Genomic DNA, 15,844 nt, shown 5'->3' with positions numbered 1-15,844 from the left:
TTTTGGTTTAACCCTTTAAAAGTGTGTTACATAATCCTTCCCATTGTTTTTCTGGATGGTCTCCAAAAGTTTTGGCATGAAAAGCATGGAGAATATTAATAGCTTCTCTGCTATTATATGCCATTCTCAAGAACTGACATAATTGAAACAAAGAATGAAAGACTGCCTACTTTCACTAAAATGAAGCTACTGCAATTATTGCACTGAAACTGTAATTGATAAGGCTCCTAAGACAAAATGCCTATAAATTTAAGTTTTAAGAGTGTACAGCTAGCACATACACTTCAGATTTTGCAGAATGTATTAGCTATCACCAACTACTTATCAAGCTGAAATCAGCTGCAGATGCCTAACTTTCACAACATATTCTGAGATTTTTAAATCACTCCTCAATCACAATTAACAGGCATTCACAACTTCCATATACTGCAACTTTGGGATAGTTTAATCCAGCAAGCTGCTCTTCTTCCTTCCTTTGCCTACCTTAACAGACAGCCAAGACCTCATTTTTCACATCTCCTCTGCATTTTGTAGCATCTCTCACAAACTGAAGTAAGTATTGCTTTGCCTTTAGACACGTAAAACTGCCCACTTTTCTTAATAAATAGTGCTAAGACTGCAGAGTAACTTCTTGGATTTTAGCATCCATTTCTGTGTTAAAGTGGTAAATTTAAGAGGCAGATTTAGCAATGCCTAAGGCAACTGTGAAGGGCTTTAGTCCTCATTAAATTGCCAACTAGAACCAAAACAACACCATAGAAAGATGCAGCTTTTTTGTTAAACTCAAGCACCCGCTTCAGTGATTTTTCTTTGAAATTTCAGTGCTGGAAAGTCAAGGAGTTATCAGCATGAACTATCACCAACATTATTGAAAGTTTGTTTCTCCTTACTGTTGTAGAAATTGAAGGATTTGAAAAACGGAGCCACTCTTTTGGCTTTGACCTCATTTTTCAAGAACAAATCTTACTACTCAACTTTTGACAAGGTTTATACTGATTTATGTTGGAGAGTAAAACTTTTTATTCACACCGTTCCCTCCCCTTTTTCCTATCAACAAGTTAACCTCTACGGGGAAGCTTTTGCAGATGAGCGCATTCAATAGCTCACTGCTACTGAAAGTGGCAATTCATTATCTCCTACTGCCAGCTGGGCAGTCCCACCTCTTCTGCACAACAGCTTCAACAATCATCCAGCCAGCTCAAGATCCTCAGAAAAAACTACCTGTAATTCAGTTATAGCAAAATAAGCTCACAGAAGCATGGCAGGCACCAACAACAGGGCAACAGAAGCATATGTCAGAAGTGCAATAAGCAAGAAGAGCTTCTCACTGCAAAGCTGTTGGAATGATTTAGTCTTCCTTGGAATGCTGCCCCAACACCTCAACATCCAGCAGCAAATGCATTTGCCTTTCCTTCTCAGGCACACGTGGTTGCGACAGCCTGGTCACAGAGAGAAAGCCAGATAAACTTTCCCAGGAATTGTTCTGGGAAAAAATGTGAGAAGCTCAGAAAAAAGAATTAAAACAATTCTTACTCAATGCTCTGCAGCTGATGTTTTGAACAGTTGTTTCTCATTAGATGTTTACCAAAGGGTGATTTCTAAATCAGCCAATGGTGACAGTGTTTTGATTACATGACCAATCAGGTTCACCTGTTCAGAACCGTGTATAAAAAGAATGGGCTTCCTAATAAAATTATTATTAGCCTTCTGGAGACCTAGAGTCTATGTGTCACTCATCCATCCGTCCCTGACTCAAGGGTGACAGGCACAGGGTATGACTTTTGGGATGGTCCTGTGCAGGGCCAGGAGTGGGACTTCAGTGCTCCTTCTGGGTCCCTTCCAAATCAGGATATTCCATGATTCTGTGAATCACCCCACAAGTACACACAACAGTGAAGATTGAGAAGATGAAACAACAGTTAATTCTTCTGATATATGCTCTGCCAGCCTGCCAAAATTTTTCAGTTTTCAACAAATCACCACCCAGAAAACTGAGAGTCTGTACTCCTTCCTTCTCTTATTGTAGCTCCACCCTCTCCCCTGGCCACTTAAAAATTATGTTTCCTCCCTGGCTTCTCATTCCCACTTGGAAATCATACAGCAAGGTTTTTAAGAGTTTGGTTTAAGTTTTGGTTTGTTTAGGGGGTTTTAACTGAGCTTTACATTTTAAAATGTTTGATAGATCTACAGATCTAATTCAAATTGCTTTCTATTTTCCAGTCTCAGTTTTCTGAAAAAGAAAAAAAAAAAAAAATAGAAGGCCAAACTACCTCATCAGGTCCCTTTAATATTTGAAAAGAAAATTTTCATTTGGAAGTGGAGTTTTTAATTAGTTTTTCTCAAAATCAAAATAATTTAAAAGGTTTACCAAACATTAACACAGCACTTTTGCAAACTTTTAAAACAGCGCTGCACAGCAAAGATGGTTTAAAGAGCTGATCTTATGACACCAGTTCACTATTTCTACATCTCCATCCTCAGTGGTGACATAGGCTGACAAAGGAAAATGAACCTACCACAAAAACTGAGCAGAACAGTGTTGGACTTGAAAAATGAAGCCACACAAGGCATTAAATGGACTGCTAAAAGCCAAACTGTGTTTGCCTTCAAAAACAAAAATCTGTTTTCTTTATCTGCCTGTTCATTTGAAAATGATTTTCTAAACAACATAAAGGATAATAAGGAGGCAGGTGACAAATTATGAAGATGTCATTTTGACTCCAGTTTTCAGAACCAAAATTAACTTACTGTAGCTTCAGCGCACTTTCATTAGTACACACATCCCGTAATGCGCAGAGTAAGTGTGTAACTGCCTGTCCTTTAGTAAGGAGATAGCCTTTATCAAACAGTCGAAAACACCCAAACTCCAGCTAATCACACATGTAAGACTATTTTTCACATCAGAGCAAAGACAAGCACCTTCTCCCTTTGCTTAAGAAGCCTTCATTCACCTAAAGCAGGTTCCAAGTGGACACAAGTAAGTTATTCCTTGTCCCAAATGCAAAGGACTGGAACAGTGGGCCCGTTCTGTTTCTTCTAAAACCCCCAAATGTGAAACATATGTATGCTGGTATTTCTGGCATTAAAAAAACACAGACTACTAAACCACATGAAACAGAAACATGGTGTTTAGTGAGATCATCCCCTTCTGAATGGATGAAAGTATGAACTTAGACCTAGAACCCTGGGGCAGGAGGGAACTGACCATCAAAATCTACTCTGCCACACATGGCCTGAAAAATATTTTCCATGTGTCCAGCAACATTTCCTACACCGAATTTAAGAAAAAAAAAAAATCTAAGATATCCAGAAGACTGAAGCAATGGATGTTGAGAATACTTCTCCTTTAGTTCACTTTTCCTGTCTTAATACAAAAGTTACTTATGAGAAACTAGTAACAAAAATGCTATTCAGAAATGAAATATATTAAGATTCTCTTGCAAAAAGAGGTTTCCCAGAGCACATCAAATTCTTTCCCTGCAGACATAGCACCACTCCTCTGACATACTTCATGGTAACACTTTTGCAAGAGATGGCTCCTCAACATACACCATTTCTTCACTTTCTTCTTTTATTATATAGAGCACAATTAAAATTTTGCTGGACAGTTCCATAATGATCATTCCTTTCAGAGGTGCTGGAAAAAGAAACATCATTGTGTTCAACCAGTACATATAAATACCAGTAAACAGCTAATATAATGTAGTATATATCATTAGGCTTTAGGCTACTGCCAGCTTTGAGGCTGTACTTCCTGCACATAAACCAGAACAAGATCCTCGGCTTCTCCAAGAAAGGTATCTCACTGCAAGCTCTTCCAAAACTAAGGGTGGGTGTGGAAGGGAAAAACAACAGTAGAAACACTATCAACATCCCAGACTTTTCCTGGCTCTACCCATCTCGTTTTTAAACAAACCACATGTGGTCTCTACAGTTTATCTCTACCACACAAAGTTGTGAAAACATACCAAAATCTGTGGTTTTGGTAAGATGTGTTCACAGTCAGCACTTGGCTGTATCATTTATAAGCCAGGATAATAAACAGCAGAAAGAATACTTAAGAGCTTGTTCAGGCATTTATTTTGGTTTGGGTTTTTTTTAAGGTGGGCAAGTTTTAGAAACCTGCAAGCCTGCTCTAAGAAGAAAGGGAAGGAAAAAAAAGCCCACCTATGCTAAACCCTCAAAGAAATACCAGTTGTAGGCACATTAAAAATCAGAAGTGTGCCCTTTTCTTTAATAGAAGAGAAACTGGCCCATCAGGTGAACTCAACAAAACACAGATGCTTTTTTGCCCCTACAGGTGATATTCAATAGGACCGTGGAAGCCAAACACCTCAGAGCATGAAGAATGCTTGGAGAATTTCAGTCTGTAAGGACTGCTGGGGGAGTGACCTTTAGGGCAACACAAATGGAAGTTTCCCTGGTGGATGTCTTGCACAGAATCCCTGATGGGGAGCAGACAGTACACCATCCAAAAGAGGCAGCATGTACTCTGACAATATTCCAATACAGCAGTCACGGCAACGATGGGAATCGTGTTTCCAGATCTGCCCAGAAGCCTGGTGAGGATGATTGATTAAGTGCTCTAACCGCATGGAAACTCCCCAGAACAACACGAGTTGGACCTCATACAATCAGAGATATAAAAATACACTGACACACGCATGTGACTACACTGTTGTGAGCCTGCAATAATCTGTGACAAACCAAGGAAGAAAGACTGGCCAGAGAGAAAGATTTTGACAGCCCTATAATCAAGTTCACTACAGAGAATTCTGCTCATTATGATTACATCAAATTTAATTTACCAAGATGAACCTCGGAGCCAACACAGAGCAGCTGTATAATTCTTTACATCTGCTGGGATCTACAAACTAACTGTTTCCCAAATAAATACACGTAAATTCTTCTAAAAAAAAAAAAAAAAAAAAGACAAAAATATAATGAATAGCTGGAATTGGATATATATTAACTTAACGATAAAACATCAACCTGAAGTAGTTTAAACTCTTTCCACAAAGCAAAAGAATTTGGTTTTTAGATACAGTGCTGGACACAGGCATAGCTCCTGCAAAACTAGCGAAACTGCTGCAGCCCAAAAGCATGTAGGACTATATTCAGTCCACTATGGGACAAACTCCCATCCTTTCCAAGAAAAAAAACATAGAGAAAAACATTCCCCTTCCCTATTATATGGAACTGCTGTTTGTGCACGGCCCTCCACATAAGAATTCTGCAAATAACCAAGAGAAGGTTAGGACAAGAAACTCATCTGGAATTTTTAAGCAGCCTCCAATTTAAGGCCCAGCAGCCAACTGCATTTTTTGAGCAAGCTTCTTCGAAGATTATAAATTCTGAAGGAAAAGGAGACCATGGGAGCACAAGACATACTTGTAGACTAGCCTAAGATCTTGAACTTGTTCAAATGCAGTGTTTTGCAATCAGCTCTCAAACAATCCAGTCATGGAGGTACCCAAATTCCTGAACTGCCGGTTTGACTTAAGAGCCACTGATGGGAACACAGGCACTTCTGAATCTTGACTCATCAGTGCCATGAATGGCTTTGCCAGATTTGAGGACAGCAGGACAGGAAAGCTCTTCAACATATTTGGTGCCAAGATACACCTTACCATGTCATTGTCGCATGCAATTACTGCATTTGAAGAACTTTTTTTCTAGAACTTAAGTGGAGAATTTCTGTCTCAGTATCATGGCCTAGTAGATATGTTCATAAAAATACCTTTAGTTAGAGAATAATAAATCAGTATTCCATATCCCCATAATTCTAATGATAGCCATCCACTCACTTCTCTAGCACAGGAGAGAGAATCAGAAAGGGAGAAGACAACTACGCATACAGAAAGAACCATGGAGGATTCAGAGCCCAGAGAAGAACACTCATAATATCCCAAATTCCTGTGCAGCTAACAAGCAGAACATATGCATGCAAATAGAGTTCTGCAATATAACACGGCAATTAAAGGGCTTTTAAAGTGCTTAACTGAAGTTAAAACCGACACTATTAACTGATCCAGCTCAGGGCTCCTCAGCAGCATGGATAAAATTAAATTATCCTGCTACAGCTCTGAGATAATACACATCAAGCACTGCAAAATTAAAAAAAAACTGGACTAAGAAAACACTGCAAAGTGTACAGACGATACCAGACCGAGCTGCACTTATTTACAAAGGAAAGCCCACAATTTTTTTCTCCTGTAAGGCCCTAGAAAGAGACACAGACAGCTTGCTTAGAAAGCAACAGGTTTGCTTAAGGAACTCTGTGATCAATTACCTTGACACAAAACCAAAATTTTCCCAAGTAACTCAGGTCTGAAGAGTTCTGGAAGCTTACTATGTTTTGTATAGTTAAAATCCTACCACAGTTCAATGAACACAAGTGTTAAAACAGAAACACCAGCGCCAACCAGAAGGATCAGAGCCTGCTAAACAAGGCTGCACTGAGGAGGCACAGACATCCAGCAGTGCATTACAGCCATAGTTAAAAGCTTCAGTAAGTGTGGCTTGCTTCAGTACCCTTATATTTACACAGCATTAGGTATGGCTTAATTAAGAAACTTTTAATAAAAGCCTGGACTTAGCCAGGTCAGTTAGTGCAGCAATATTAGAGATTTGTTAAAAATAAGACAAAGAGGTCAGTGCAAAGTTCTTAAACAAAATCTTAAGCCTACCAAGCAAATTGTGTGGCAGTAAGTCAAAGCCTCCCACTAGTACCAGGCCATGCTTTAGTTCTGTTACTACTCAGCTGAAAGTAAACATGGTAGTATCTTGCCTCTTCACAAACAGAGAATGTATCTCTGTCTACTCAGTCCTATTATACTTCTGAGGACAAAACAGACCAGAAACACGTCCTCTGACATCTTCCAGGACCAAATAAAGTCAAGAAAATCTTTTCCTCCAGTGTTTACTTTCAAGAGGCTAAACACATTCTCCTGTGCATTCTATTCACACTAGAGGCAGTCTGTCAAAATATTCTCTGTCAGGCCATTCAGGAGCACTGTTACCTAGGGAAAGGGCATACTTTGTTTAAAAAATAGAGCAGCTTTTGAAAAGTCTTGGACACTAAGAAATCTGAGCATGCCAGTTGTACATCAGTATTTAACAGAAGTACAACTTACCGATCTGATCTTTCACATACCCATTTGCTTCTGATACTTTTTGTATTTTCAGTTACAACTAACCAAGTGTAAAAGAGTTCTGCCAGAAGTTCTAACTACGCTACCTACTGAACAGAACACAGGGAAAATCAGTCTCCCAGAATTTGTTACCAGCAGTAACATCTGTAAGTTAAACAGCTTTACTTTTTAACGTTCATATTGCGTTTACACTGTTTGATACGCTAGGAAGAAAACCCTACACAGTTCGCTGAGAAACAAGCCTTAAGGCGCCTTCCCCCATCCCGGGTCACTCGGGGGGCCGCGCTGCTATTTCGCAACACTTTAACACACACCTTAGAACTCAACAAGCCTCGATGTTTACCCAAGAACTCGCCTGAATCACCTCTGACTTAACAGCATCTCCAGAAGCGGGGCACGCCTAAAGCCCGGCCGCGGAACGCCGACACTCACTCACTCACCCACTGGCTGCTGAAGTAGTCGAGCCCCTGGCAGATGATGCGGGCGGCCTGTGCCAGCAGCACCTGCACGCCCAGGGAGCTGCCCAGGCAGTACAGCCCGTAGAGCAGCGGGCCGCCGGCGCCCAGCAGCAGCAGGAGCCGCCGCCGCCGCAGCACCTGCTCGCCCAGCGCCTCCACGCCGTAGTTGGCGAAGCAGATGGGCAGGAGGAGGGCGGCCAGCAGCACCGGGGTGCGGGAGCGGTGCAGGCGGCCCAGCCAGCGCCGCCCCAGCGCCGTCAGCGAGGTCTTGAAGGGGTGCAGGAAGGTTCCGCAGAGCACGGCCCAGAGCAGCGGCCGCAGGAACGCCTCCAGGATGAAGTACACGAGGACGGCGGCGCCGCAACACAGCCCCGCAAACAGCAGCGCCCCGGTGTTGTAGAAGGCCTGCTTGATCGGCTTCTCCAGCCGCGGCAGCGACATTCCCGCCGCCCCACCCTGGCCGCCCAGCGGCAGCCGAGGCATGGCCGCGCCCGCGCCGGGGGAGCCGCCCGCCCGCCGCTCCCGCACCGGCGAGCCCGGAGGGGCCGCGGCGGGACCCGCGTCCGGAGCTGCGGCGGGACCGGCGTCGGGAGCCGCGGGCTCTGCGCTGTCAGCCATGGCGGGCACGGGCACGGCCGCCGCTGGCGGGCGCGGAGCGGGGCCGAGACTGCCCGGGCGGTCGTGCCCGAGGGCGCGCAGGGGCCCTGGGCTGTAGTGCCGCCGCCGCGCGGCTCCGGGCGTGCGCCCAGCCCGGCGGGAAAGGGGCGGTGCCGGCCGGGAAGCGAGCTGGGAAATGTAGTTCTGCTCCGGGAGAGCGGCGGCCGCGCTCCCTCCGGCCGGCAGGACCTGCGGGGCTGTGCCCGGTCCCTGAGCCTCCCCGAGCGCCGGGCGAGGCTGCCCAGCGCCTTCGTGGCGTCCGCTGAAGAAGGCGGCCAAAGGCTGGGCCGTGGAAGAGCCCAGCAGCTTGCGGCGCAACCTCATCCCCGTCCCAGAAGTGCAGCCCTGTCCTGCTTGGCTGAACACTCTGCTCTCCCTACTGCTGCTCCAGTCTCGGGGAGCAGAACGAATTCGGAGATCTGGAGTGTTATTGCATGGTGGAGAGCAAGACTGGTTAGACCAGCTGGAGGATTTTGTCTCGTCTGAACATGTTCTGGGAACAAACTGTTTAACGAGGAAGCATCTGCTCTTTTACTGGCAGTCAGGCCCACTGAAGAAGCAGTTGTGCTGTGTGGTTTTTTAGACCTGACGTTTATGACACTGTACCATCAAATGCTATTTGCAAATAATCTGGAGAGGAGCTAACTTCCCGCAGCTGGCATACACCAAACACCTGAGTGCAGGCATGAAGGCAACTGCCTACATTTTGCAGGTGGTCTAAATGCATCTGTAATAAATTCACATTGTCTGAGCAAGTTTTGCAGGGGTCAAAAGCCATGGCATTTGAACTAGCTCAGTGCTGGCACTGTGCTACTCAGTTTTCCTTAAGACAACCCTTCAGAAGGTACTAAAGCTATAGGTAATGCTGCCATAAAAACCTCAGAGGGACCTTCCCCTTTTCAAGGAGGTAGAGCTTATCATAATAATAATAAAGAGATCACATGCCACTGAACATATAAAAAGTACATAGATATAAAAAAAATAGGAAAATAATCAAATTCCTGTATTTTTTAGAATTTACATGCAAGTTTAACCTTATGTAACTTCATGTTAGATTGCAGTCCACAAGGACTTTAGTGGAGCATTTCTTGCATGACTGATATGTTAAAAAGCTGAAATTATCCTGAGCACCACTGTCTTTAACTTGTAAAGTGGGAATACACCTATTCATACCTAGCTTTTAAATGCAGAGCAATACCAAGACAATGCCTAGATGTGACCTGTCCCTATCATAATACCAAGGGTGAAAGGTAGAGGTTTTTCCACACCCTTCCTGTGACTGTGTTGCATCCTGAAGCTGTAGGTGGGACTGGGCCTGAGCCAGTTTTTGAGGTTTGGCACTGCAGTCCTGACTTGTCCCTGCAAAGCCTTTCCTGCCAGTTACACAGTTCACACTTGTAAAGGTTCCTCTGAGCTCCTGCAGCTCCTTGTTTTCCCTTTGCTGTGTAGATCACGTGTAGGTTCAACAAAGTACTTTAATTTTATGCCATGAAAGCACTTACAAACCTACAGGCACTTTGTTTGATCCTGATGAGGCATTACAAGCAGTTGTCCATACAAGAAGCTTTTATTGAACCTTAAACTGATACTGTCACTCACAGCTCTTTGATCAGATAGATCTGCCTCCTGGCAGGGTGCTGAAATAGGTAACAAGAATGCATCATTACCTGAACTTTTCTCTTTAGTTCAGAAGCCAAACTCTAATTGCTCATTACAATACCTTTATTGCATTGAAGTTCAATTAGCAAGTGTCAATTAAGATTTACACAGGGGGAGAGCAGAGAGTTCTAATCCTTCTGCTAGCTAAACAGCGATGCCAGCAAATCAAATCTTCATAGGCACATCTTTTTATTCCTTTGATTTTTCTTAACAGACTCAGTCAGCCATGTTCTGCAGGAACAGAAATTAATGCCACCTCCTTGACTTCAGTGAAGCTATAAATGTTGTTTTACGTAAGCCAAGGATCTGGTCCCTACTGTTTAAGACCTTACCTTTCCAATTATGTTTTTCACTCTCCATTATAACCAATTAAACATATTAGAAAGGGGAAAATACCCCAACAATACAATAAAATAAAGATTTCTAATTCATGTGAATGAATTCTAATTTCATTCACCACAACAGGATCACTTAAGAACAAAGACATGACCCACAAGCGTCAGAAAACAATCTCTAAATCCTTGACAGCTGAGGGGAGGATGTGTGATCTTCACAAGTCACAGCCCAGCATCTAAAGCTTAACTCCATAACAGATTTTAAATAGCAACTTAACAGCTGGTTTTGCCTAAGATTTGAAATGGTAAGAGATTTTAGATTAGATGCCCATAACTTTCACAGATACATTTGATTTAGGCATTTTTATGGTCAAAGATAAGTAGCACACCTCAGGCTCCTATACTGCTAGAAATTCTACAACAATCTCTTTGATTGTATTTTTTCCTATTAGGAATTCTTCAAGGGAAAAGAGGGTAGCAAAGGAACGCTTTCACATCAGCGGAGAAAATACGTATGCACCTAAAAGTGCATGTGATAAGTACTGACAGTCTTTGGTGCTCTCCTGTGTAGAGGGAAGTATAAAATCAGGTATTAATCAGTAAAAGAAAAACTTGTAACTTCTGTCTGCTTCTGCCCTAGCACCCACGATTTGGTGCTCTGAACTGACACCTTTTGTGTTCTGTTCAAGAGGTCAGAGACACCCCTAGCTCTTTATTCACTCGATGTGCAGTCAACACAGACCAAAGTTCCAAGCTGTCTTACACATGATACTAAAACACTGGGTGCTGAGGCAGCCACAAAGCAGAGGAGATAGACAATGCCAGCAACTGCAAGTTAATCATTATTTACAAACAAAATAACCACATGGAGCTATGAAATAAGTCAGGAACAAAGCCACAAGGTGTCAGCACTGGCCTGTGTATTTAGAAAATAACTATCCCTGCGTGAGAGACTTTATTTGTTTTAACCTGAGTTACTGAGCATTTGCAAACATTCAGTAGAAGTTAATCTCACTTCATAAATTCACTTTGGTTTAATGACAAAGTAATACCATCTTCAGATCAATGAAAAATACTTAATGTAAACTATTATAGTTTCACTAGTACCAGAAGCAAAGAAAAAAAAATGTTAAAGTCAATGATTTAAGATACAACCTTTGCATCTTCAGGTCGTCTGCATATGCCTTTGTATTTTGGGCTAATTAAAAATTTATTCTTTTATGCTGCTCAGCTGCTAAGATGAGAAGGCTTCAAATGTAATTTACAAAATATTGGTGAAAATAAAATGAAAACCAATCCTTGGGAACACCATGTTTGATTGCACCCAGTGATTATAGCCTGACTTTACTGCAGAAACAACTTTGTTCAACATCTGAGTTAAAGTGTACAAAATTATCAGCAGAGTGACTCTTGTATGATTCACACAGAAGACTGAATCTTGTTCAGTTAACAACGGGAACAAAACGCATGGTTGTAAGGCAGAGTAGTCAATAGCACCGACACAAAAGCGTTAAATCACTGGAAAAAACATGCAAAACAGCACCAGTAGGTGGATGGACAAAATCCAGTGCACTATGTTTCATGGTTATCCCACGTGATAGCTGTGTGCACAGAACAAGAGCTGGATATACAGAGATCTGAGTAACAGAGGAAAGTTTGGGATTCAAGTTTGTGACAAATTCCTCATCAGTTTGTCAGCAGTCATATAATGAAAGACAAACAGAATATAATTTAAATCTATTTGGTACATGTAATGCCTCTACTGAACATGATGCCTTGGACAGTGCACGAGTAGCTGCCACACACAAGATCCATCCTTTCTTGCAGCCTGCAGCTACAGGCTTGCAATAATACTGCACACACAACAAACAGACCACACGGTGTAAAAGCAATACAATTATTGTTGCCCTGGGCCAACTCTTCTTCCCAGTCCAACAGTAAGGAGCTAAAAAACCTGAGAGATCTCAGAAATTGAAGCATCCCTGTTTGAGAGACTTCTACAGCTGCTTTTGCTTGCTGAGTATTATGGCACTTCCTCTTCTCTGTTGCCAATTTCTAATATAGTTTCATTTTCTTCTTTTCTGCAAAAGCCTGTTCTGGCTGCTTCAGAGGCCATTCTGGCCAAGGAACAGGGCAGTGATGATAAACACCAAATTTGTAATATTGCAACTTGATCATATTTGTATCAAATAGTTACAAAAACACAGCACAGAGGTCACCACAGGAACCTCTTAAATTCTACATACTTACAGCAATTGACAATGTGGTTAATACTTTGCTAAAATAGAAATTATCACATTTACTTACAGATCCACTGTGATACACATGGTGAAAAAAAAAAAAACAAGGCAGTCTTCTCACATCTGTTAATTCACTAATGACCAGCCTCACTGACTTAAATGGAATTAGTCAGGCTAATAAATTCAAGACCATGGCATGGGAAGGAATTATTAACATAGGCAGCGCAGAGACTTCTTTAACCTCATGGAGACTTTTTTCCCCCCTTTATAAATGTCATACCACACATTTTCTTAGACTAAAAAGGCATTTATTGCAACAGTTTTATAAATATCATTGTCTGTCACTGTCAAATAGCTAACAAGGCTCACTTGAACACCAACATTTAGTATAAAACAGATGTTACAAAGCGATACTTTAGGGCATGCACTGATTGTAAAGTAGTCCCATAGGTCACTGTAATTTCATTATCTATTCATTCAGTGTTATTTTTGCTGAAAAGACTAGAGCACAAAGGAGTTTGGCAAATTCTTCTGGACTACAAAACCTCCATTCTGCACTCCTACCCAACCAAATGCTCATTGACTTCACATGGCTGCTGGGTATTGGCATACAGAATGAAGCCTGGCATAGAGAATGCAGAACACCACTTAACACTATAGTTACAAGTTTCTTATTTGTATGTTTATCTGTATATTAGTCTTGACAAAGAACTGAATGAATTCAAAAGGTAGAGATGGCATTTCAGGTTCAACGGTTACACATAATGTAATAAGAAACAAGTGGCAAGAGTTCACACAGTTATGACAGCCTGCTTATTTGCAAGGAGGTTAAAGCAAACCAGACCTCAGGATATATAAATCAGAAATACCAAGATATATCAGGCATAAGTTATAACCTAAACAGAACTCAACATGCTAATGAAATATATCTGCCTAAATAAAGGCTGGGAACATCACACACAAATATCAAGGCCCCACTATTTAATTTTTCTAATGAGTTAATAGGTTTGAAATTTCATCTTTGAATCTCTTTGTCAAGACTTGAATGATAATTCCAGTTTAAAAAATTCTATTGTGGTAGTTTTTTCTATATTTCAATATTTGTAATTTGTTTCATATCACCAAAGGTAAAAAACTGAAAAAGAACCCATTGCTTTCTATGTGAGCAGTCAAGTATTTCAGAAGCAGACACCACATTCTGGAGTTAAATAACAAGTTTTTTTTTTCCTCCTAGGTTTAACTGTGGCATCTGTACTTCCTTTCCTATCACTTTAATACTCTACATGACAACATTCTTTTGACTTATTGAACTTATTCTTGTTTCAGCTTGTATGCAAAAAAAAAAAAAAAAAGTGAAAATAACACTGTAATATGTCTAAGACTGTGAGGGTAATTTTTGTATTGAAGAAAGGATGTGTGTGTGAAAGAACTGCAAACATCAACATCACACGTAGTATCTCAGGTTTATATATTTTCTTCCTCAATCATTCTGACTCCCCAAAATCAGCTAGGAGTCAGGGAACATGTAAGGTTCTGTGTTTTGTCTTGTCTCCAGAGCAGAATTTAGCCATTTGCTTTTAGACTATCTTGTATAATTCTCAGAACTTCACATGCACACACAAATACCTTCAAGTAAATCACATTGCCTAAATATTAATTCTGTGAAGAATACTTTTCATTATCTAAACCTTACAGATCACTGTTATGAAAAATCAGCAGGAATATTTTTATTCCTTGGCACAAAACCTAAGTGATTTTTTCACGTATTTAGTCTTCTACCAATACCACCATAGGAAATTAAACTGAATGACGTCAAAACTAAGAGAGAGAGATGAAGCTAAATCACGAGTTACCATAAAATGTTCGCTTCCCTGAGTAAGCACTGGAGCCATAACAGATTTGCAGCTGCTCAGCACTTCTGAAAAATCCAATTACTTCTTCAAAAATGTAAATATGAATTTAAGAATCATTTAGAAACCGCTCAGAAAATTACTGGTAATTTTGTTATGCTCTAGTCTATAAGGAGTAAAACACCTTTACAGAAAATGTCTTAAGAATGCCACATGAAAGTTCATCTTGTAAGGACATTCCTAATTAGCCTTTAATTGCAGATCAGAACGAGCCTATGTGGAGCAGCAGCTGTTCTAAGATACAGGATGTGAAGTCCTGCACTTATTCCAACTTCACATTGGTTTGGAAGAACATTCCTACTTAGCTGAGAAACATAGAAAGAGGGCAAAAGCAACAGTTGTGAATGACTGTGGAACCGTGTCAGGGGAAGTTCAGTTGGGACCTTAGGAAAAGATTCTTCTCTAAGAGGGTGCCCAGTCACTGGAACAGACACTACAGGGAAGCTCAAGGAGCATCTGGATGATGCTCTGAGTCATATGGGTTAGTTTTAGGCAGTCCTGTGAAGAGCATGGTGCTTGTTGGGCTCCAAGATCCATATGGATCCCTTCCAACCTGAGACAGTCTATGAGTTCTAGTCATAATACTCAGTAATCCAAGGGAAAAAAATCTGTCCCTTTCTTTACAGCAGATTTATTGCTATTGCCAAGTCATAACACAGATTTTTCAAAGCAAGTAATGTCTTTTAAGTCTGCATTTTCACACCTATCAAATCCATAAGCTGCACACATCCTCTCTGACATTTCAAAATTGCACTGGTTTTGCCTCACTATCTGAGCCCAAATTAGGTGAGTTAAGTAACTGTGTTTAAGCATACATAATTTTATCAAATCTACTGTGAAAATAGAAAAAAAGTTACCAAAGTGATTACTTCATGTTAATAAAAAATGTTTAGAAAAGGAAGGCTTACCTAGATCTTACTATGTATTTGCAAAAATCAGATACCTCAACATACAAACTGCATAGAAATAACTAGATAAGAAAAAAAAAAAAAAAAGTAAAAGCTGGAATATGGTTTAAAAATTCATTTTTTTATTACTTTTTGTACACAAGGACTTGTCATTTTCTTTAAAATCTTCCTGTTAGATCCATCTCTATCCTGGGCAGGTTGAGAGAGAGCTGCCCAAAGAGACTGCTACAGAAATACTAATAATGAAATTTTAATTAGAGGAGCTAATGTACAAAGCTGTTAAGATTTAGAGCCCCCATCTTTTGATACTCAAACTGCAGCCAGCAGGGAGTACCTGCTTACTGGCCATTCTACAAACTGAGTAGGTACTCCCTGCTGCAGCTGACTGCTGCTGTTGCCTCTGGGGTCTTGTTGGGTTTTTGTACCTCTGAAGGCCGGACCAAGCCTCCAGCTCTTAACCTGGAGCTTGACAGCAGGGGACGTCTTGTGGCATGGTCTGACCTGATGGCCACATCAGCCCTTA

The 15,844-nt window shown here is 41.2% G+C and overlaps 1 protein-coding gene across 3 annotated transcripts in view; it reads right to left on the bottom strand.

Moving 5' to 3' along the window:
* TMEM245 (transmembrane protein 245) overlaps nucleotides 1–8,684 on the bottom strand; it is a 78,239-nt gene extending 69,555 nt beyond the window's left edge. Inside the window, exon 1 of one of the 3 annotated variants that reach the window (XM_041483089.1) lies at nucleotides 7,595–8,684. In XM_041483089.1, coding sequence (XP_041339023.1) covers nucleotides 7,595–8,593 — 999 coding nt within the window. In that variant the 5' untranslated portion in view covers nucleotides 8,594–8,684. The remainder of the gene's footprint in view (nucleotides 1–7,594) is intronic. The other 2 variants (XM_041483080.1, XM_041483099.1) reach the window with 2 other exon arrangements.
* Between the last annotated feature and the right edge of the window lie 7,160 nt (nucleotides 8,685–15,844).

This window comes from Pyrgilauda ruficollis, unplaced genomic scaffold (assembly GCF_017590135.1).
Source record: "Pyrgilauda ruficollis isolate IOZ18807 unplaced genomic scaffold, ASM1759013v1 scaffold116, whole genome shotgun sequence".
NCBI classification, from domain to species: domain Eukaryota; kingdom Metazoa; phylum Chordata; class Aves; order Passeriformes; family Passeridae; genus Pyrgilauda; species Pyrgilauda ruficollis.
This window is presented reverse-complemented; position numbering and strand designations above follow the sequence as displayed.